This window comes from Oncorhynchus gorbuscha, linkage group LG03, assembly GCF_021184085.1.
Source record: "Oncorhynchus gorbuscha isolate QuinsamMale2020 ecotype Even-year linkage group LG03, OgorEven_v1.0, whole genome shotgun sequence".
Classification (NCBI taxonomy): domain Eukaryota; kingdom Metazoa; phylum Chordata; class Actinopteri; order Salmoniformes; family Salmonidae; genus Oncorhynchus; species Oncorhynchus gorbuscha.
Window position 1 is genome coordinate 71,974,530 of NC_060175.1, and position 21,875 is coordinate 71,996,404.

General features: G+C 44.7%; 2 protein-coding genes across 3 annotated transcripts in view; both read right to left on the reverse strand.

The window, feature by feature from the left end:
* Window positions 1–21,647, reverse strand: part of mtor (mechanistic target of rapamycin kinase) — a 129,164-nt gene extending 107,517 nt beyond the window's left edge. Inside the window, exons 1-24 of one of the 2 annotated variants that reach the window (XM_046343612.1) lie at window positions 21,512–21,647; window positions 20,732–20,873; window positions 20,418–20,526; window positions 20,016–20,248; window positions 19,474–19,674; window positions 19,164–19,298; window positions 18,581–18,856; window positions 18,015–18,123; window positions 17,440–17,623; window positions 17,095–17,223; window positions 16,613–16,857; window positions 15,845–16,060; window positions 15,422–15,627; window positions 14,322–14,444; window positions 13,943–14,026; window positions 11,763–11,855; window positions 11,345–11,479; window positions 10,941–11,070; window positions 6,630–6,880; window positions 6,108–6,194; window positions 4,203–4,370; window positions 2,247–2,359; window positions 1,658–1,820; window positions 1,073–1,165 (exon numbers count right to left, since the gene is read on the reverse strand). In XM_046343612.1, the coding sequence (XP_046199568.1) occupies window positions 1,073–1,165; window positions 1,658–1,820; window positions 2,247–2,359; window positions 4,203–4,370; window positions 6,108–6,194; window positions 6,630–6,880; window positions 10,941–11,070; window positions 11,345–11,479; window positions 11,763–11,855; window positions 13,943–14,026; window positions 14,322–14,444; window positions 15,422–15,627; window positions 15,845–16,060; window positions 16,613–16,857; window positions 17,095–17,223; window positions 17,440–17,623; window positions 18,015–18,123; window positions 18,581–18,856; window positions 19,164–19,298; window positions 19,474–19,674; window positions 20,016–20,248; window positions 20,418–20,526; window positions 20,732–20,860 (3,612 nt within the window). In that variant the 5' untranslated portion in view covers window positions 20,861–20,873; window positions 21,512–21,647. Of the gene's footprint in view, window positions 1–1,072; window positions 1,166–1,657; window positions 1,821–2,246; window positions 2,360–4,202; window positions 4,371–6,107; window positions 6,195–6,629; window positions 6,881–10,940; window positions 11,071–11,344; window positions 11,480–11,762; window positions 11,856–13,942; window positions 14,027–14,321; window positions 14,445–15,421; window positions 15,628–15,844; window positions 16,061–16,612; window positions 16,858–17,094; window positions 17,224–17,439; window positions 17,645–18,014; window positions 18,124–18,580; window positions 18,857–19,163; window positions 19,299–19,473; window positions 19,675–20,015; window positions 20,249–20,417; window positions 20,527–20,731; window positions 20,874–21,511 lie in introns of both variants that reach the window. The other variant, XM_046343611.1, reaches the window with a different exon arrangement.
* Window positions 7,189–8,523, reverse strand: LOC124031852 (intelectin). The gene has a single exon (XM_046343615.1). It carries the CDS (start codon window positions 8,456–8,458, stop codon window positions 7,481–7,483), a length of 978 nt encoding a protein of 325 aa, XP_046199571.1. The 5' UTR covers window positions 8,459–8,523; the 3' UTR covers window positions 7,189–7,480.
* Window positions 21,648–21,875: the final 228 nt, after the last annotated feature.

Genomic DNA, 21,875 nt, shown 5'->3' on the forward strand with positions numbered 1-21,875 from the left:
AATAGTTTTTGTCCCTTATCAATCTACACACAATACCCCCATAATGACAAAGCAAAAACAGTTTATTTTGTATTTTGTTATATATTTGCTCATTTACATTTTTTAAATTCTACTGAAATATCACATTTACATAAGTATTCAGACCCTGTACTCAGTACTTTGTTGAAGCAATTGCAGTCTTCTTGGATATGACGCTACAATTATTCTCTGCAGATCCTCTCAAGCTCTGTCAAATTGGATGGGGAGTGTCGCTGCATTTTCAGGTCTCTCCAGAGATGTTCGATCGGGTTCAAGTCTGGGCTCTTGCTGGGCAACTCAAGGACATTCAGAGACTTGTCCCGAAGTCCAGATCTGACGCTTGGCATTCAGGACAAAGAGTTCAATCTTGGTTTCATCAGACCAGAGAATCTTGTTTCTCATGGTCAGAGTCCTTTAGTTGCCTTTTGGCAAACTCCAAGCGGGCTGTCATGTACCTTTTACTGAGGGGGGCTTCTGTCTGGCCACTCTACCATAAAGGCCTGATTGGTGGAGTGCTGCAGAGATGGTTGTCCTTCAGTAAGGTTCTCTGGAGCTTTGTCAGAGTGACGATCAGGTTCTTGGACACTTCCCTGAACAAGGCCCTTCTCCCCTGACTGCTCAGTTTGGCTCTGGAGGCCAGCTCTAGGAAGACTCTTGGTGGTTCCAAACCTCTTCCATTTAATAATGATCGAGGTCGCTGTGTTCTTGGGGACCTTCAATGCTGTAGAAATGTGTTGGTACCCTTCCCCAGATCTGTGCCTCGACACAATCCTGTCACGGAGCACTACGGAGAATTCCTTCCATCTCATGGCTTGGTTTTTGCTCTGACATCACTGTCAACTATGGGAACTTGTATAGACAGGTGTGTGCCTTTCCAAATCATGTCCAAGCAATTGAATTTGCCACCGGTGGACTCCAATCAAGTTCTAGAAACATCTCAAGGAAGGTCAATGGAAACAGGATGCACCTGAACTCAATTTCGAGTTCATAGCAAAAGGTCTGAATACTTATGTAAATAAGGTATTTATAATGATAATAAATAAAAAAAACTGACCTTGACGATCCGACAGATGAGCACGTCATAGCGCTGGTGATTGATCCTGTGCTTCAACATCACTTTGTTCACCATGGGGATAAAGATCTGGTACTGAAGTCGGGAAAAGTAGAAAGAAATAGAGACAGAGTAAATAAAAGAGTGTCGGGTATGTGGTGGTTTGTGCATTTAATCTGTTCACATCCATCCCCTCTGGCCATAACACTAATGACAGACTGGCGATGCCATCTGTATATGACCTCCGTTGCCCCTGGTTTGATGGTTTGATCAAAAGATGTTGCTTTTCAAGTCGGGGCCAGACTTCCCTGCATGTGGTCTGGTTGGGTCTCTAAGGTTTGGTTGGGGCTAAGGGGGGTGACCTCATTGACTCTCGTAGACAGTAACAGTAACGGTCCCAACTGTGGCACCATTTGATGACATCACCGATCCGCAGGAAGTAGTAAAAACTACAGGTACAGGAGAGAACCTTGAAGAGAAACGTATGGTCCTGGTGTGTGTGTCAGTGTGTGTGTGTGTGTGTGTGTGTCAGCTCCTGTTAGCGGTTCTACGAGGGCCCTGTGAGTACGGTAACTAATAATGAGGTACCTTCTTGCCCAGCTGGAAAACGAGCGACGACAATGTGTCCATGGCTGTGCTGCGTAGCTCGGGGGTGTTGTCCAGCGCGCGTACTATGGGGTGAATGATGCGCGACGCATAGTCCGTGAAGTCCAGGGACTCCGTCAGCCGGTCTAGCGTCTCCAAGGCAACCCTGAGGGGTGAAGGAAACACTGATAAACAACGCCTAGAAAAAAAGCTCAATTACCAAAGCTCACTGGGAGTGCGTTTGGCGAGAAAGGGACATCTCACTCCAAATGCCAGGAAACAGAAATGGAGGCACTTGTCAAGCCCTCTCCGCCCCAAGCCCCAAAGTATTTATGAACACTTTTCCTCCATGACGCCCAGATAATAAATGGAAGACCCTGGCACTTAGTATTTTGGAAAGTGGGCCCAGTTTCTTCAGTACAGTCGCATTAATATAATATTACCAATTGGGAGGAGATGGGGACGGACATTTAACATGGGAGTGAACATACTCGTGTGACTCAGTGACCTGTGAGTCAATTCATAAACTGTCAAAATGTACTTCACAGTGCATGTGCTCTATAACCAACTGGACGTGAGATGTTGAACTCACTTGCGGGCCTGTAGAGGTACGTCTGGGGCATCAAACAGCTTGACGATGGGAGGCAGCAACAGGTGGAGGTAGTCGTCCAGGTTAGCACCGAACAGCTGAATGGCATTGAGGAGCTGAAGATAGACAACAGAGTTAAAACGGGCAGTATAAAGAATACATCAAGGACAAGGTACAGCCCTGATGGTACACCTAATGGGAGAGACTCCACCAACTGGAGGAGCAGATAGTATGCATCCTTATAATGGTTGGATGGTCAAAAAGTATAACAAGACGAGGTTCAGAGGAACTTTCGCCTCCAGCAAAGTAGTTCAGTTTTCATTTTACATATGCAATGTGTATGAAAAGTGAGTTGCAATGCCAACATCCATGTCTTTCAAAAGGGGTTCTTAGTCATTGTGAGTAAAGGCTACAGAACAGTGTATTTTGATACTCCTGGCCCTCCTACTTGCTTCATTATAGCACACTGGTTCCAACAAGACCCTCAAGCCATGGATTTAAGCACAGTGAAGTGGCTGGATGTTTTCTGTGCAACTAACACTTTTTTTTACTGAATGCAAGGGGGCAGCGGGAATGTCTGTCTATCTAATATATATATGTGTGTGTGTGTGTGTGTGTGTGTGTGTGTGTGTGTGTGTGTGTGTGTGTGTGTGTGTGTGTGTGTGTGTGTGTGTGTGTGTGTGTGTGTGTGTGTGTGTGTGTGTGTGTGTGTGTGTGTGTGTGGTATAGGCTATGCCATTGACTGTGAGACCCCCCTTCTTCATTGCCTTGGCGAGACTACAGGAAGTAGGGAGCTCAACTGAACAGCTCCCGCTAATGATAGAGTTCTGTTTTTCTTTTCTCTACTTGGACTGGAAGGTAACCCGATTCTTCCTGGCTCTACTGTGACCCTCTGGTAATACATATGGAGGCTAGACCAGGGCTGCCTTACAAATGGCACCCTATTCCCTATATAGTGCACTACTTTTGACCTGAGCCCCGCTTATTGGCTCTGGTCAAAAGTAGTGCACTATATAGGGAATTTGAGACATAACCTAGAACTCGGGTTCAAAAGACCATAACCAGACATACTGTAAGAGGTTGCAGCTAGCTGTGTGCCTCTGGTTATCTAATATCCCATCGCTGCCTTAGAGAAACAAGACACATGCTACACCGGAGAGAGACGTTGAATAACTGTAGTGGGTTAGTTAAGAGTGCGATGTTGCCCTGTGGTTTATTTTCACCCCCAAGATTTAATGTTTGAGGAAAACCCATATCAGTGTCATAGCTAAAATTGGTGAAATAAGAGAGAGTACCAGCTATGCTTCGTTGGCTGGGTGCTTGTAGTGAGTATGCTTTGGCTAGAGGCTAGACTAAAAGGGTCATGGAGTGAGTTTTGATTGCAACCACAAACAAATGGTACATGGAACAGGAAGTAAATTGGACTTTGAAGGGGGCCATGTCGTGGCAGTAGTGCAGTAGATTATGATTTTAAAGAACCGATAAATGATTTAATTTATGTAATGGTTCCTCGGGTCCTTATATATTTGACTAACCATGACTTATGGTGTACAATTACAATGTGTGTTGATGTGGTATTCACTGGATACAGGAAAATACTTGGAACAAATACTGTACTAACAAGCGCACCAGCACATTTCCTCTATGTGGTGTTGAGGATATAAAAACACACTAAATATTCCAAAATAACAAAAGTGACTCCCGCACTCAAATTTACCTCTGCATGTCTATCTCACTCCAGATACGTATGTCCCTGCTCGCTAGGACAATGGCATAAATAACTGGACCGATATAGAAGAGCAGAGGTAAAATAAGTCATTTCAACCAGTTCTGCCTGCTGACACTCTCTTGGACAAGGTCAAACTCTGACCAAAATGTGTACAAACAAACCCCCAGAAGTGTGTGGAAGTCAGTCCTTATAAAACTTTAAAAAAGATGACATTATCCTCACGACTTTACCTTGATGGTGACACTGCGGCCCATGCTCATATCGTGCATGAAGACGCGCAGCATGTGTGGGATGAGCTGCGGCAGGTAGAGCTTGAACTCGCCGCCCAGGGCCACCACGATCTGCTCAATCAGCAGGATGATGGTGTTCTGCATGGGGTTGTTAGGTGTCCAGTACTCCTATGGAATGAGAATAATACACATGTAATTACTTGCAACGACTGTGATATGTGGTGGTTATACCTCCCTTAGTTGAATGCACTGATTGTAACTTGCTCTGGATAAGAGTATCTGCTAAATGACTAACATGTCAAAACGTAAACCATTATTCTGACTTGAGATCTGCGTGCACAACTTCCGCGTAAATCCTTCATTGATGCCAATGGGAGACGGTTCTCAAGTTAGGATCCTGCCCTTAAGCCATGGAGACATTATCTCCGTATTGAGAAATGTGTTTTTCCTAAATAATGAGTTGACCTGAATTCACACAAGTCCAGGTCCTCTTGTTTTGTGCTTTTTAGGGTTTAAGAGCTTCGGAGGGTACAGCCAAGGTGCTAGCGACCAAGCACTACCTCATGCGGTCCCATTGCCATACATTAGGAGAGATGAGGGTCTGGGACTGGGGTAATTGGGTCAAATGGTGTTTCCATCAAGAAAACGCCAGATTTAGAAGGAGAGTCCTCCTCTATGCAATGTGACGTCCTCACGTGCCAGTGGTGGGATGCCAATTTCCTGTCAATCAACTCGGCAACCTTTCTCAATATGACTCCGCCACCACTATGAAAAACAGGGTTTAAGATCTGTCACAGCCACTGGTGATTGGGAGATAATGGGGGTGTAAAGGAATGTAGTCACGCAATACATTGAAGGGCCAATAGCCTTCAGCTATGAAAGCTCTTAAGAGGTATTTTGTGAGTGGCCAGTGTTCCAACCCCCGCTTTCCTGCTCTGACTGGAACTAGCCTACGTTAGGGCTGCTATTCCTACAACAGATTATGTGATTTCACCTCCCGAAGTCCCGAATGGCTATTCCAGCCCCTCATCTGGACGCATGAGGTAGACAGTTACTACAATGAATAGAGCCCTTTGTTTTACTCACCATTTATTAACTCCAGCTAAAATGTGCAATGGCTCAGCTTCCCGGAAAAGTTACTGACTGCTGATTCAGAATGTTATTTTGATTACAGTAAATAATGGACATTTGATACGCTGTTCCTTGCTAAATGAGTATGTAGTGCTAGACCAGCGGTGGCCAAACTTTTTGACTCGAGGGCCACATCTGGATTTTCTAAATTCAACAGAGAAAAAGGACCAGTTATTTGAAAATATTAAAAAAAGGTCCATTATAATTTCTACCTACTTTCGATCTCGTTTTAGACGTTCAAGAGTGGCCTAGTGTTTTACCAATAATAAATCACCCCCCCCCCCCGCCACACACACACACACGCAAATAAACTACTCAAACCTCCAGCAGCCAAGATTGGATGAGCTCATAGAAGGTTTTAACAGTTGCTTTCACAGTAGGACTTCACACAGGTATTTTCTTCTTTGCGCTAGTGAAGGTCTCAGTTAATTGGGAAGGAATGACACTGTAGAGTGGAGCAGTTGAATAAAATATTTCAATCCTGAACGTAGAAATAGATACAACCAAATAGTCATTTCTGAAAACAACTTCTCTACAAACAAAATAACTTCTCCATAACAAACGGCTTTTAATGGAGCAACTTTCATTCTGGATGGACAAACAGGCTTCGTGCCACCAAGAGAGTCACGCTCAAGTCACATTTCCCCTTGCGCATTAGAGCCAAAGAGGAAAGTCGAGAGAGAAATGTACACAATTAAGAGTTCGCAGCTGTTTTCTGAGCGAGTGGAAAAAGAGAGAATGAAAGGGGGCCTTGTTTTTGAAGAGGCAACTCACTCTGATGAGTGTGAAGATGTCATCCATGTAGGGGCGGATGTGGATTTTTACAAAGCACACGACCATCCCCATCTGCTGGAAGAGAAACTGAAAGAGAGGGAGAGAAAATAGCAGGTGTAAGCAAAACACATTGATTGCTCACCAGTCAGGCTTAGCTTGGGAAATTGTGGATTGTGGGTCAATCCTTTAGCTACGTGCATCTCGACTCCCGATTTCAAACCCCCATTTATGGAGCGGAAAGCGTACGGTTGTAATAAAAATGGGTTGGCGCAAAACAACTTCGTAAAAAAGCAGGTAAAAACACTAAGTGGAAAGGTTCTACCTTCACATGTATGGCACAGCCTTAACTTTTTACCCAGCTACCTCTAAAAATCCATTATTTCACAAAACGACTAGCAGTAGTACTTCATTTCAGCTAAAAACAAAGAAATACACAACAATTAAACAGCCACAAGTGCCAATCAACAAGGAGAAATCATGAAACACGACATAGTTCCCAGCTAGCAGTAGGTAGCAAGTTACCTCTCGAATGCTAGCGTCGCACACGCGGATGACGTTGAGGAAGGTGGGCATGACCTGCGGCAGGAACTGGACACACTTCAGGCCCAGGGACTTGAAGATGAAGGTGACCGCCTGCACCACCATGGTGTGGTGGTTAGAGAGGGAGGGGTCACGCAGGATGCGCATCAGCGTCACGATGGCCACCGCCGGGTAGAACTCGTCCAGAGGGAGGTTGCCCATGTTCACCAGCATCTCACTGGTACTGTAGTCGGCTGAGAGGGATAGAGAGAAAGAAATTCTAGCACACATGCCTATTTTTTTTACTTTTGAATTATTTTCAGGCCACTGAGAGAAACAAACCAACCTTTTGTGAAGGTACAATGCCTGTATTTGTTTGTAGCCACTTAAATAAAAAAAATATCTTGTTATGTTTATATTGATTTAACACAGGGAAGTGTTGTGATTCGACAATGTACTGCAGTTCACTGAACAATGCACAGTAAATGTAACAAACTCAAAACGGTGGCATGTCATTCATGCCTATGAGACAAAGCATATTGAAACATAACGAAAGACCAACTGCTGTCAATTTCTCCTTTAGAGTAGTCTTTATTTCAGTCATTCATATTCACACGGTGATAATACTCATCGTTCCTTCTACTTTATAACAAGGAAACTATGATACAAGTATTCCATCTTACTGCAGGGAGAAGGCATTTATAGATTAAACAAATGAAAATCCTAGTTCTGTTATGTAAATTATATACAAACAGTATAAACAAAATTAATCTTTACATACATTTGATAACAATGGATACATTTGTTTAAAACATTGCGGTAATATTACACATTGATAATCAACAGGAATCATTTTAACGGTAGAAGAGTAACACAGCTGCTTCAGTTAACTGCTTTGATGCACTCCATTCTGTGTCGGTCCCATAGCCATTCCAGTCAAAGGCTGGGAAGTCGCCACACTGACGAGGGGCTCCCTCAGGGAAATGTCCACCACCACCAATACAGTAATGTTCAGTGTCGCCGCCAGTTGTTGGTTTGACCCCAGAGCAGATAGCCATGGCCGCCAGTTCATTATTTATTGGCCTGAAAGTGATGAAGCCAGGTTCAAACTGGTTTCTTGTGTTGGGTCCGTAAAGTTTTCTTGTGGTTTCTTTGTCCCCAAAGTCGTACACAATTGGAATGACAGGTCCTGTGTTCCCACTTGCCTCAGCATTATATCTCACTGGGTAGAGCTTAAAGAGTTGATGCAGATTTCCCCCTTGAATGGAGAGAAAGCTTCTCTCTGTGTGGTAACGGAGGATGGCGCCTAGGTTCCAGTGTTCCATAGGGGAGTTGTTGGGAACGTGCCACACCGAAATGTCTTCTGCCACAATGTCATAATACCCAGGATTCTTGAAGTCGTCTGAGGTGGCACCCTCTGCGGTTCCAAAAGTGGCCCTGTTGGCCCAGTTCCCATCTCCGTCTGGCCAGTTGGGGTTGCTGCCTTGCTGGCTGGACCAACGGTCACCCATTGTGCACTTCCCATACACGTTGTTCTCGTGCACGCTCGCCACAAGTGTCCAGCCGCCGCCAGCGGTGGTCATGTCGCAGAAGGTCTGGTAGACTGTCCCGCTGGCTGTGGTCAGGTAGTACAGCCCATCTTCATGTTGATTATATCGGTCCCTTATTTCCTTACAGCTTCTGCCAATGTAACTAGACCTGTTCCTCAGTCTTAAATCAGTTGCGGCAACAACTGGAGCTGCCACATACACGTTTCCTTGTAGTGCTTCTGGAAATTGAGGCAGTTCCACCAACAGTAGATGGATCATTATCAGGAGAACACAATACTTCATATCTTCTGTGGTGAGTTCTCAGTGTCTATTCAGTCTGTGTCCAAGACAAGGTATGTTGTCAACCCATGGCAATGCTTATATTTATACCCTTAGGGCCCATGTCTCTTTTGTCAACTGTGACCCACTCAACATCCAAATAAAGTTAATATTTTATTAAGTTGTCAATAGGGTTGCTAAACTCTGGAAACTTTCCCAAAATCTGTAGGTTTAAAAGAAAACCCGATTGGAAGTTCCCGAAATGTTGCAACCCCAGTTAACAAAAGAACATGACATGGCGATAAGCACGCAATAATGGACAGTCACTACCATCATGGGGCTCTAATTATAATTGCTGTATTCTGTGTTATTGGACAATTGAATGTTCTCAATGTTTTGCGATGAAATTTAAATGTAAAAAGTTCTAAAATAATTTCAAGGTCCTATTTCATAATGCATTTAATGTTAAAGGAATACTTTGGGATTCTGGCAATGAACCCTTTATCTACTTCCCCAGAGTTCGATGAACTAATTTTTATGTCTCTGCAGCCAGTATAACTGCCAACTAGCGTTAGGCAATGGCTGGAAGTCTACAGTATCTACTACCATGCTAGCAGTTACCATAGACTTCCAGGCATTGCGCTAACACTAGTTAGCAACTTCCTTCAAACTGCACGAAGAGACATTAAAAACAGTATCCACAAGTTCTTCTGACTCCAGGGAAGTAGATAACAGGTTCATTGCCAAAATACTGAAGTATCCCCCCAAGCCAAGGATTCTTGCATCACGGTCTCAAGACCCTAGGTGACCAAGGCCAACCCTGTCTGCTGCCGTGAGCAGGGTTTGGTTTTATGGTCGAGTCAGGGAGACCGATATATCTGATATTCAACGTTTCATTGGCCTAGCATAGGAGTCGAGTTTCAGCCCTTAATGCAAGTACCACACTTCTTAATACCTTCTCCCTCCCTTTACACTCTAGTCTAGAGCAAGACACAATAGGTGAGCACCTGGGCAGAACGCCTGTGTTCCTTTGGACAGGCCAGCTTCTCTATTGCCTCACGCGCAGTACATCGGGCCTTTACTAGGCCTGAGATAACATGAAGAGAACAATGGAGACTTGGTGCCAATTACATCAGAAACTTTCCCCCCGAACAAAACAGATCTAGGTTTGTTACAGTGCGTCAGAGGGTACAGAGTAATGTCGGGACAGGAGCATTGTATCGGATCTCACCCTGAGCATGCTACTACATTATACCTTTATCATTCTTGAGCCCCCGGTGTCCAACTCCCTTAGCCTGACTTGTATTCATTGGGTTGTGGTTGTGCTCAAGAGAGGTCTGGAGCACCTAGCCAACCACTGGAGCAACAAAGGGACAGCTAAGGTGCCACATGCAGCTCCGGAACCACAAGTTACAGACCCCTGACATAGCCCATTACTTTCCAGCACTTAAGCAGGAGATACAGGACCCCCAGTACACAGCAGCAGCAAGCTGCCAAAGACTATAGCCGCATGCCAGAACTTAGAAGTTCCTGATGCTTGACAGATCTTACAATGCCTGGATAGGTATTTTAAGGATCAGCTAACCACATCAAATGTTACAGCAATTTGTCAGCCGATGGCGTGGCACGCAACCGTTGGTTATTGTGTTGCCTCGCCTTAGCTGTGGAACACGCCCTATAGCTGCTCCAGACACTGACCTTGGCTTTAACCATATCCTACATTGGAGAGAGATAACTTCAATTCCAGACTGAGCCCCTTAAGCAGGCCAAACTGCTAAATCTACCACCTTCCACAGAGCACAGTCACAGCGCATCTGTGTGTTAGTGACACATAGCTCCTTATTGACATTATTTTTTAATCTTCTTACAATGCTTCTGTTAAATTCATTCACATATGACAAAGTTGTTTAAAAGTTGCTGAATGTTGGATTTGAATGTGATTTCTTCTGTCATTTTTGCAAGCTGTTTTTCTCTGAACTGACTAAAAAGATTGCGCCACAGGAGACTGCACATTGTATTATCAGATGTGGAGCCTTGTGTGAGCTCAATGACGTAATGTGACATTGAACTATCTTCGGGGACTCTGTCAAAGCATGAATATGCCTCGGGGGCCCAGTCTAAAACACGGAATCGAATCCCTACCTGCATTCATGCGAAATATTTGTGATTTATGGCATGGATATAATGTAGAAACGTACAGACGTTCACTCGTAATCTCCAGTGGACAGTGTAGCCTACTCTTGTGACCCAAATGACGTCAAGGCGTTGGTCTCGCCAGCGCGTGGACCATTAGGTCATATAAAAATCTGCCAAATTCCTCTAAAATCATTACAAAGTCGTATAAATCAGGATTTATGGTAAAGTCTGTTGTTGTAGGCTGACGCCTGGTAGACTCCAAGCCTTAGGGCCTAATATGTGGGTCAATGTTGATGAGCAAGGCTCCAGTCTGTGTGTGTGTGTGTGTGTGTGTGTGTGTGTGATGTTGAAGATGGCAGTGGGTGCTCACCAGAGTCCTGGCTGGACTTGGACTCGGAGAGGCTGACGGCGGAAGCGTCTCGTGACTGGTCAATCATGCCAATGTTCACCTTGTGCTTGTAGGGGTCCAGGGCTCCCAGCAAGCCCAGCACACGGATAGCCTGGCAGAGAAAGCAACAGAATTAAATGGAACATATCGTGTATGTCAATAGACAGAACATGTGACAAGAACAGTGAAACGTGAGGTGTGGGAGAAAAGTTGACACAGCACTTACAACAGGGCTTGAGGTTTTGGAAAAGCCAAACTCATAAAGCGTAACTCCATATAATTCTTAACAAGAAGTGCAATTCTGAGTTGTGATTCGAGGTGTCACCAGTTTAATCATTGCAACGATAAAACTGAGGGGAAAAGCCCAAATGGATAATGAATGGTACCTCTCTTCTGATCCCCTGGTTCTGCTCTGTCTTGAGAAAGTTGAGCAGCACCTCCAGAAGAGAGGGGTACTTGCGGTAGGGCTCCACCACGTATCCAGTGCTAGCAACCTGCTGGCCCAAAGTCCACAGCGCCACCTGGTGGAAAATAAGATGTTATTACAACAACGTCATCAAATCACACAAAAAACAATCGGATCCCAAATAGTCCCGTAACATGTAGAAAAACATGGATCGTATGGAAAATAGAATATTGTCCTTTTAAAAATCAGGAAAATGTAATATTAACATGACCAGATATGCTTGGGGGAAAGGCTTGCAATTGAAGATATCGTGAGAATAAAAAATAAATTATGTGTCACAATTGTTGAACAAGCCTGTCACCTCCCAAAGTTGTACCTAGAAAATCGTGCATATGTACCTGTCTCTTGGCCAATGAGGAGGAGTCCTGGAGCATGTCCATGATGATGGGGAAGAGCTCGTCCATCCACTTCCTCATCTCTAGCCCGCTCACCTAGAGTGACAACAACCAATTAGAACTCGCCTCTGTGGTGCAGAGGACTACTGTTAGATATCCTAGCCATCCTTGTATGTCTAATCTTTAGTAACCCTGCATTTCACTTCACCTAACAGATTCACAAATTACTGTATTCAGTCTCGTATTTCGGTTTTGATCCACTCAGCCTGTAATATTCAAAATTCACAAAACTCTTGCATATTCCGTACGTAATACATTTTATATACAGTACTCTTGGATGTTTACAACTGTTGTAGCCTGGTCATGGGTTGTGTTCAGTAGGGAGAAAACATTTTGAAACGGGGAAGCACCGTCTGAACCAATGATGTATATAAACCCTGGATTGCTGTCACTATGTATTGGCCATTGAGAGGCTTTGAAGCTACCGGTCAGCCATATTGTTACTCCCCAATAGGAGCAGTCCTCCATAGGAATGAATAGGACTCTACAGTATTTCAATTAAATGTTTCAAGGGCAAAATTACATGCATTTAATCATTTTTTGTTGTAGTGAGAACAGTAAGATTAGTATGTACTCTCTAAAGAAAATATGTGTATGTTTAGCTCACATAACATACACCTAACAAAAATATAAACGCAACATGAAAAGTTTTGGTCCCATGTTTCATCAGCCGGAATAAAAGATCCCAGAACCTTATTTCGCTCAAATTTTGAGTACAAATGTGTTTACATCCCTGTTAGCATTTCTCCTTTGCCAAGATCATCCATCCACCTGACAGGTGTGACATATCAAGAAGCTGACGAAACAGCATGCTCATTACATAGGTGCACTTTGTGCTGGGGGACAATAAAAGGCCAATTCTAAAAAGATGCAGTTTTGTCACACAACACAATGCCACAGACGTCTCAAGTTGAGGGAGCGTGTAATTGGCATGTTGACTGTAGGAATGTCCACCAGAGATGTTGCCAGAGAATGTAATGTTAATTTCTCTATCATAAGCTGGCGCCATTATCATTTTGGAAAATTTGGCAGTACGTTAAACTGGCCTCACAGCCGCAGACCACAGCTGTGTGTGGGTGAGTGGTTTGCTGATGTAACGTTGTGAACAGAGTGCCCCATGATGGTGGGGGGGTTGTTATGGGCAGGTATAAGCTATGGACAATGAACACAATTGCATTTTATCATCAATTGCAATTTGAATGCACAAAAATACCGTAATGAGATGTTGAGGCCCATTTTCTTTAAGGTATCTGTGACCAACAGATGCATATCTGTATTCTCAGTCATGTGAAATCCATAGATTATAGCTTAATGAATTTATTTCAACTGAATGATTTCCTTATATGAACTGTAACTCAATAAAATCAATTGAAATTGTTGCATGCTGCATTTATATTTTTGTTCAGTATAATTTAAAATAATGCATTAAGGTGACTGTAATATAATACATATGTGAAAAAAACAGACATCAATAAACACATTTATATAGCTTCCAAAATATTGTTTTACAATGGAGGAGTACCAATATGGCTGCGCAGTGGCTTCAATACAGTGCCCCCTTGTCAGTAACCCAGGGTTTACATACATAATTCATCTGAATTTGTCCAATAAGACACACTTTCTTTTCTGTTTCAATACATTTGGCAATGGTGTGACCCTACTGAACACGACCCTGACATATTGAGAATTCACACAATCCTGTTCAGTCTTTTTCCTCAGACTGTCTCTTTGGGGGAACCTGATGGTCTCTACCTGTCCTTGCACTGCCTCAGCACAAACTGTCATCAACCCTACTCTGGCATCTCCTGCACTCCCTCTGCGCTGCAGGGCCAGCCTGCCCCTAACAACTCTCACTTCCTCAACCTTCTGGGGAGTCCAGCAGTTCACCTGAGCAGAGAGAGTGAGCAGGCACAGTGAACACTACTGAAATGAATGGGAAATACATGGTTGATTCTCACGGGAGAAAGTTAAGTTGGCCACCATCGGCAGACACAGGTACATAGTGCAGACACAAAGGCATACAGGGCACATAGAATAGAACAGAGTAGAATACACTAAATATTGAAAATCTATACACTGAACGTCACAAGCATTCACTGTCAGGGTTAGAAAGGAGTCCTTACCTGAGCCAACTCTCCAATAGTGGCCAGGACACTGATGACCACTCCAGGGTTGGGGTCTGGGTCTTTAAGCTTCAGGATCAGGGCCTGAAACAGAGAAAATGAGCTTAGAGCCAACAGTCAATTGAATAATTTGAATCATTTCAACATTTCTAATACTAAATGGTTCATTTAAAAGTATGTTCATTTGAATGAGGAAAACATTCTTTAGATGTTACAGGTTGGCTAATGGTAGTACCTGGAATCTAAATATACTGCATCTTACTTTCAGTGAGCAAAACACTCAAAATATGTTACATAGTTGTGACAAATATGTTGAAACATGTTACAAAGATGTTACTGGGTAGTTAACATATGGGGCAGCACCAATGATGGTAGGTACCTTTAGGATGGGCTCCATGTATGGGCGTATGAGGCGGGGGGCGTTGGAAACCAGGTGACCCAGCATGCGGGCACTCTGCTCCTTGTTCCTGCCCACACCACTGTGCTCCAGCTCAGTCAGAATCTGGAACCAGCAGAAACACACACCATAGTTTAGCAGCCATTCTGATGAAAGCGATAGATGGGTTTACCTTGAATTAATAAAACATCCCATTTAAAAACAAAAAGTCGTTTAAAAAAAAGGTAGAAAAAAACCCCACCATAGTTCAGCATACCTCAACATAGCCTGACATTTGTAGTTCAAGCTACATCGTGAAACATTAACTTGGCTACCATTTGTTGCTGTGTTATTGAAAAGGAAGGTCCACCACTTACACTAACTCAGGAATCATTAGCATCTTGGTTAAAATTTGAAGGGATAGTTCAGTATTTTGGCAATGTGTCCCTTTTCTACTTTCCCAGAGTCAGGTGAACTTATGGATGCCATGTTTATGTCTCTGTGTCCAGTATGAAGGAAGTTAGAGGTAGTTTCATGAGCCAATCCTAACTAGCATTAGCACAATGACTGGAAGTCCATGGGTATCTACTAACAATGTAGCAGATACCCATAGACTTCCAGTCATTGATGACCAGGTGGCGAGTATCCCATATCAGTTCAATAACAACCTGTGGGTTTTTCTGCTCTACAACATCCGCACACCCTGCCTCAACAGGAAGCGGCGCAGGTCCTAATCCAGGCACTTGTCATCTCCCGTCTGGATTACTGCAACTCGCTGTTGGCTGGGCTCCCTGCCTGTGCCAGTGCCTTTCCACCTCTGGCCTGCTCGCCTCCCTACCACTGAGGAAGTACAGTCTTTACATCTGGCACAGAAATGTAACACTGGATGTCATAAGGAATACCTAGAATGCACCAAAGTTTTAGTGCACTATTGTTAAGTGACGCTGGATGTCTGGATAAGTAAGTCGTCTGCTAAAATAACTTAAATGTAAATGTAAGTCATTTCTGTTTACCGTTTCTGTAAATTACATTCTGTTCTCATTCAACTTATCTGGTAAATGGGTAAAAGTACTCATATAAGACAAGTCTACTGCTCGTGTTACCTGGATGAGCATCTTGCGCAGGAAGGGCATGACAAAGGCGGGGTTCATGCTGCTGAGGCGTCCGATGGTGCAGATGGCCAGTTCCCTGATCTCAAACACCTCGTCGTTCAGCGCCACGAACAGAGCTTGCAGGTTCTCCGCCTGCGCCAGGTGGGCGTCGAAGCGCTCGTCCAGAGAGGCCAGCACACAGTAGCGGATATCTGGGTCTGAGACGGGGGAGGTCGGTAGGTAGGTAGGTAGGTAGCGAGAGAGAGGGTGAGACTCATGCTGTTTTCCTTTCTCTGTATCATATCTCCTTTCAAGCTGTCTAAATAAAGTGACAAAATACAAAACGGGCGGGGAAACAATAGCGAACCCAGGAGTGCCTAGGCATTCTGGCTATTTGACCTTATCATCATCACCACCACGGCTCTTACAACCAACCTGGATCTGTGATGCCAACTACCAGCAGTTTGCTGAGCACATCGGCCACCACCTGCACGGCCGTCTGGCTGACCACATGGCCATGGCCGCTGATCAGGTGGATGGAGGGCGTCAGCAGGCGGGAACAGGTGCGCGCCGCCTCCATGCGGATCTCCTTGTGCTCGCTGTTGAGGAAATGGTCGGCACAGTGGCGCACAAACTGGGTCAGCGAGTGGCCTGTGGACAGCAAGGAGAGGTGAGAAAGTCAGGGTCTAATTCATGAGGCACCAAATGGAAGAAAGCAGATTGGGAAACGGAGGGAGGTCACTAATGCACAGCAGCTGTCACTGATGACGTTGTTTGCGAACGTGACATTGTAGCTAGCTGCAGCCTCCTCATCTACACATTTTAATTGCAGAAGGGGAAACGATGGCTTGATAGCTAGTTCAGCTGCATATGCTGTTCCAACTAGCCATGTAAGCTAACTTTGCTAGCTAGCCTAGCGAGCTAACTTACAGCGACAAGTTGACCACAGGCAGTACTTGTACTCAGGAGGGAGACGTTCAGTGTCGCTGCTCACTTGGCCCAATGACATCAAAAGGGAAAATGTTATGTTTAAAACCTCCGGTTAAACTCACTGATTATTGGACAATTCGATCCTGAACATATGTTCCCTTGTGGAGCCACTTCAAGCCAGTGCTAGATTAACATTGAGAGAGAATAGCTTCAATCCAATCATTTTAACATTCAACATGCATTTTTCTCAGTAGTGGCCGTAAAGCGTCTCACCTTCAAACTCAAAGCTGCCCAGTGTCCTGAGTGCCAGGGTGATGCTGCCCACGTCGCTGGCCTCGGGGATGTTGGTGAGGCTGGGCGATGCCAGCTGTTGCGCTAGGCCCTTGGGCATGCCCGGGTGGCGTAAGGGCTTGTGCATGAGCACCAGGGAGAGCATCTTCAGAAGGCCGTCCTGGATGTCTTTCTTTAGCTGGGGGATCTGCCGACTCAGGTCGTACAGCACCGCCGTCAGGGCCGGGCTACAGGAGAAGACAATGGTGGATTGTTATGGAGTCATTTCGTCAAACTAGGAAGTGCACGCGCATAGGCAGACACACATCAAAGGCATACACAAAAAGGGGCCTCAATACCCAACATCCACATCTGCCTGGCATCTGTCGGGCAGCAACACTTATTTGGGATACGGAGGCCAGTCCTGCCTACACAAAGCATAGGGAACAATGGATAGGAATGAGAGGTGTTGTCATGAACCCTACCTGAGTCCCACGGCCAGCATGGGCTCCAGCAGCTCCTTGATGTCTTGCTGGATGCTAGGGCCCATGGCTCTGGACAACATACTGATACAGGTGAACACTGTGGCATCCACCTGCATGGTCTTCTGCCTCCTACACACACACACACACACACGTTAGAATAATTAAGTTCAGGACATATAATATATTGATCTGTATTATCTTTACAGGGTGAATTTCAAACTTTAACCCTTTTTAAAGTATGACTCAACTAAACTATAACACTGATTTCAGGGGGACATTTCAGCGCTTTGAGTATGAACATCACTTCAGAAACAAAGTCACTTGTATAAAGTAAATGTAATTTACTTGTGAGCGAAGTCCTTGGGGGGCAGCGCAGCCTTGATGATCTCCAGAATCTTGGTGAGGTACGGCTGGATCTCAGCGCGTACCGCCACCACCAGCAGCCCCAGGGCTTGGAAGGCTGCTGTGCGCTCCTTCTCCTTCTTCAGACAGCCAAGCAGGTAGCCCATGGTGTCAGCCAGGTACTGGTCTGGGAGGGGGCAAACTTCAACTGGTCAAAGTCGAGAAAAGTTAGAATCAAGAGAAATTACAGACATCCACACAGCACTTGAGATCGTCAAAAGAATTATCAAATGGTATAAAACCAGTGAATGGTATAATATCTATTTTTTAAAGAACAAACAACTTTCTTTCAAAGTATTAAAGTCTATTTTTAACTTGAGTGACCACCTATATGTTTTCTAAATTAGGAAACATGACTTAATAACAGAATTCATCCTTGCAACTCAACATGTTTCATACTGGTAAATTGATTCATTTCAACTTTGTTAGCCTGACTAATCTAGCTTGAAAATCAAGTGCTTGAAAAAATATTGGATCTATATCTAGTAGGGATATTGCATGTGAGACTCCTTTCTGACCTGTAAAAGTGTGTGGCTGGAAAGCGGCGAGGCGCGGCAGAAGGTTGAGAATGGTCATCTGGATCAGAGGGTTCTTACTGGTCCTGTACTTCAGCACCCAGCGGCACACCTGGAGAAGAGACACACACAGCAGCTGTCGTTACATCTGACACAACTCAAACCTTAGGCTGCGGTCACACAGGCAGCCCAATTCTGATTTTTTTGCCACTAATTTTACTTTTGACCTATCAGATCAGATATTTTGCCCATAATTGGGCTTCCTGTGTAAACGCAGCATCGGGCATATGAAAGTATGCGCTACACCAGTGTTTATTTTTTGTATCAACATCTGGCAAGCTATGGTTCTCCACCACTTACAGAACATTGAAACAAACACTTGAACACTGACTAAATAAATGTCAGAGTCCGACAACTATCCGAGGGAACAGTCAGCAACATCCAAGCGGCTAGTTCCCCTTCACAGACCTCAGGTTGAGAACCACTATGCTTCACATCTTTATTTCAGGACTCAACCCTCAAAGTGGGTTTTCAACCCTCCACTTGCAAGTACAACAAACTAATGGCACCTGGTCAAAGCACTCCTCCATGAGCTCGCGGCAGTAGCGGCTCTCCACAAGGGAGCTCTTGGCGGGCACCGGCGTGGCCCCGAAGCTGAGGAAGCCCTGGGGTGTGCTGTAGCCCAGGAGACCTAGCAGGGCATTGGACTGCTGTGGCTGCACCGACTGAAAGCTGGTGAAGGGGGTGATGTGACGCGGCTTGGTGCCGAAGCCCATCAGCTCCTTGCAGTACTTGTCGTGGACCAGCTGCTGCTGGGTGATCTCCTCCATCTCCTCCCGCATGCGCTGCCAGGGAAGAAGACGTTGAGATTCAGTCTGAAAGCAATACATAGGACCTATGCTTCCCCTAGGTAGTGTTTGTTCAGAGTTTGCCGATCTGAATAAACTGGATAGGTATTAGCAACATGGCAGAAGCTCTATTGAGCCCGATGGAGTGAAGCCATCACCATATTACTTACACCCATCCACTTCTGTGACCAAAGGGTTAGGGTCTATGAGTTGCACATTCTTTTGGCCATGGGAAGCACTGGACAAAGTTGTGGTCCTCTGTGACCTGTAGTGGTGGTGCTTTATGGTTCAGGGAGGGGCTGACCTCTCCTTCCATGCTGCTGATGCGGACCAGCTCGTTGAGGATGAGGAGGGCGCCATGGACCCTATCGTCACGGTTCATACCCTTCTCTTTGGATAAGGTCTCATCGAAGCCTTTCTCAGCCTCGTCAAAGGTTTGCTGTGGTGAAGGACACACATAAAACAAATAGTGAGTGCTTTCATTGCAACTGGTTGAAATATGTTAACATTATGGCTCATGATCAATCAAATGTTGATTGTGAGTGACGTACTTTGTACCACCATGGTTTTAGAAAATGCTAAACGAATTAGATATTGATTGTGAGGGAACCTACTTTGTACCACTGTGGTTTCTGCATCTCCTTGGTCTCTCGTTGGGTAGTGAGGATGAGGCAGGCCCTGAGAGCGGCCACGGCCCCTTCGCGGATGGCCTGCTTCTGGTCCCACACCGCATAGAAGATGTTGTCGAAAAAGGGCTGGACTTGCTGGAAGAAAAAGGTGGGTGCGCTGACGGCCAACTCCCTTAGGACAAGAACCTGTAAAGTAAGAATATAAAAGGGGACATTTTCTAACTCATAGTCCTCATCTTGTGCTGGTTTACATATGAAATTAAAAGCTTTTTAACCAAAAGCAACAATAAAAAACTGTACTAACAGTGTTATTACTACCCCTTTCACCATCATGAATAGTTATTAGGGATGGTGAAAAGTGTAGTTTAGCTAGAAACCACTAAGTCAGCTCCTAAACCAGAGCAGAGCTGTGGGCTTGTCCCGATAAGTGCTTTAGCCCACATTGGCAGAAAATGCAACCACCTGCAGTTTTATCCTATAGTGGTTGACAAAACAAACAGCAGGCAAGCTGTGTGTGTCACACTAACCGCAGCATGGCGCCTGCCCTCGTTCCTGTCGGCGCCCAGCCACTCCAGTGCCCTCTTCACCTCAAACTCCACATACTCTGCGGTGAAGGTGTCCCCTGCCATGGACAGGTGGCCCATGGCCTTGGAGGCCATCTCCATGACCACCGAGTCACTGGAGGGCAGCAGGTTGCGGAGGTAGTTAGCGAAGCGGCTGATTCGGGTGGCATTGCCTCCTTCTACTCCAATCAGACTCACTGGAACAAATAAACGAGTCAATGACATGGATTGTGTCAGCTTCACTTGTGTGTAGACAGGAGTAGTACTGTAAACACCCAACAAATTGAACAAAACTTTGAGTGTCTTAGACCTTGCAATTCATTTGTGACAAGTTGTGTCATCATTGAGGCAAATCATCTGACTTACCTATAGCAAGAATCCCTCCTTTTTTCTCATTCACATCAGAGCTGGAAACCAGCTCAAAAATGTGATGATTCAATTCATCGTAGAAAGTAGTGGCTTCATCTTGGCTCAACTTAGGACAGAATGCAGGTACACATCACAATCAGATTAAACCCCACTGACTGCATGTAACTCATAACTGGTCATAGCTCATGACAATGTTGTACGAAACATAAAACATTCCAGAGTGTGTAGTTAAATAAGGATAGTTGGTAAAAGTGTTGCATTATAATGCAAGTGTTGCAGCTACAGTACAGACTGGAGCTAGCTAGTCGTACCTCTCTGAGCTCTGTCGTCACATAGTGCTGGAGATCTTTCGCAGATTTTGCTCTTGTGTCTTCATTTCGACTCTTCAGGCCACTGACAAATTGTTGCAGCACCGTGGCTGTGCCAGACATGATAACCATTGGGAAGCCAGACCTGTAGATAGCAGAATAATTTAGCAAGCTAGCTAGCTAGCTAGCTAGATACACAAACAGATGTCGTCTATATAACCCACCATGCAGCTTGCAATTGTCAGTTTACTGTCTAACTTGCCGATTAAAATCAATTCCACGATGTACAATCGCCGCTCAACCTCATCGTAAATCGCAGAGTTTAGTTTAGTCTAGATAACTAGGCCAGAGCTAGACAGCTACCGCGCTAACTAAAGCATGTCAAGTTGGTTCCATTTGCCAGGTTTCATATGGGTAGCTAGCTACACAGCTACTACTAAAGTTAACTAGCTAATGTTACCTACCGTTAGCTCAAAATGCAAACGCTAGCTGCTATTTGGCTAGGTAATTTATTGAAAATACTTGCAACATACCAAACTGCTAAGTATTTGAATTAAATTAACAATTCAATAGCTTTGCAAGCTGGACAAACGTCGTTAGCTGGCAAGTTAGATACTGTACAGTAGCTAGCTAGCTGCTAGAAAAGGCATGCTAAGCTAACGCGCCGGGTTGAAGTGGAAGGACAGCGCGAATGAGAGCACAACAAACCTTACACATCTTACTTACGCTTTTATTTTGGTGTTTTGGCTATGTATAGCACAAGCAAAACAAATAATTGCTTACCTAGCTAGCTTGCTGGCTAACTGCTGGCTAGTTTTCCGTCAACAGAGGGTCTGTTTTGGATAGACAAGTGTAGATTTTTTTCGCCACCATCAACTTGCGAAGCCTTTGCGCAGAAATGTATTTGGGTGCGTTCCAGCCCGATTGACTACTGTAAGATAAATTGTAGGTCTACCCACATAAATATATGTATATATTAGGGCAGAGCCCCACCTGTATTAGGGCAGAGCCCCACCTGTATAGCAAAAAAATAAATATATATATATATATATGTAGTGTGGCAGACCAGGGGGTTAGACGTTAACACAGATAAGACAAGTATGATACCTCTGTTTCAAGGGTGTTTATTTAAAACCAAGGAAAAGAA

Coding starts and splice junctions, on each gene's coding strand:
- LOC124031852 (XM_046343615.1), bottom strand. CDS start 8,458: ATGAAGTATTGTGTTCTCCTGATAATGATCCATCTACTGTTGGTGGAA.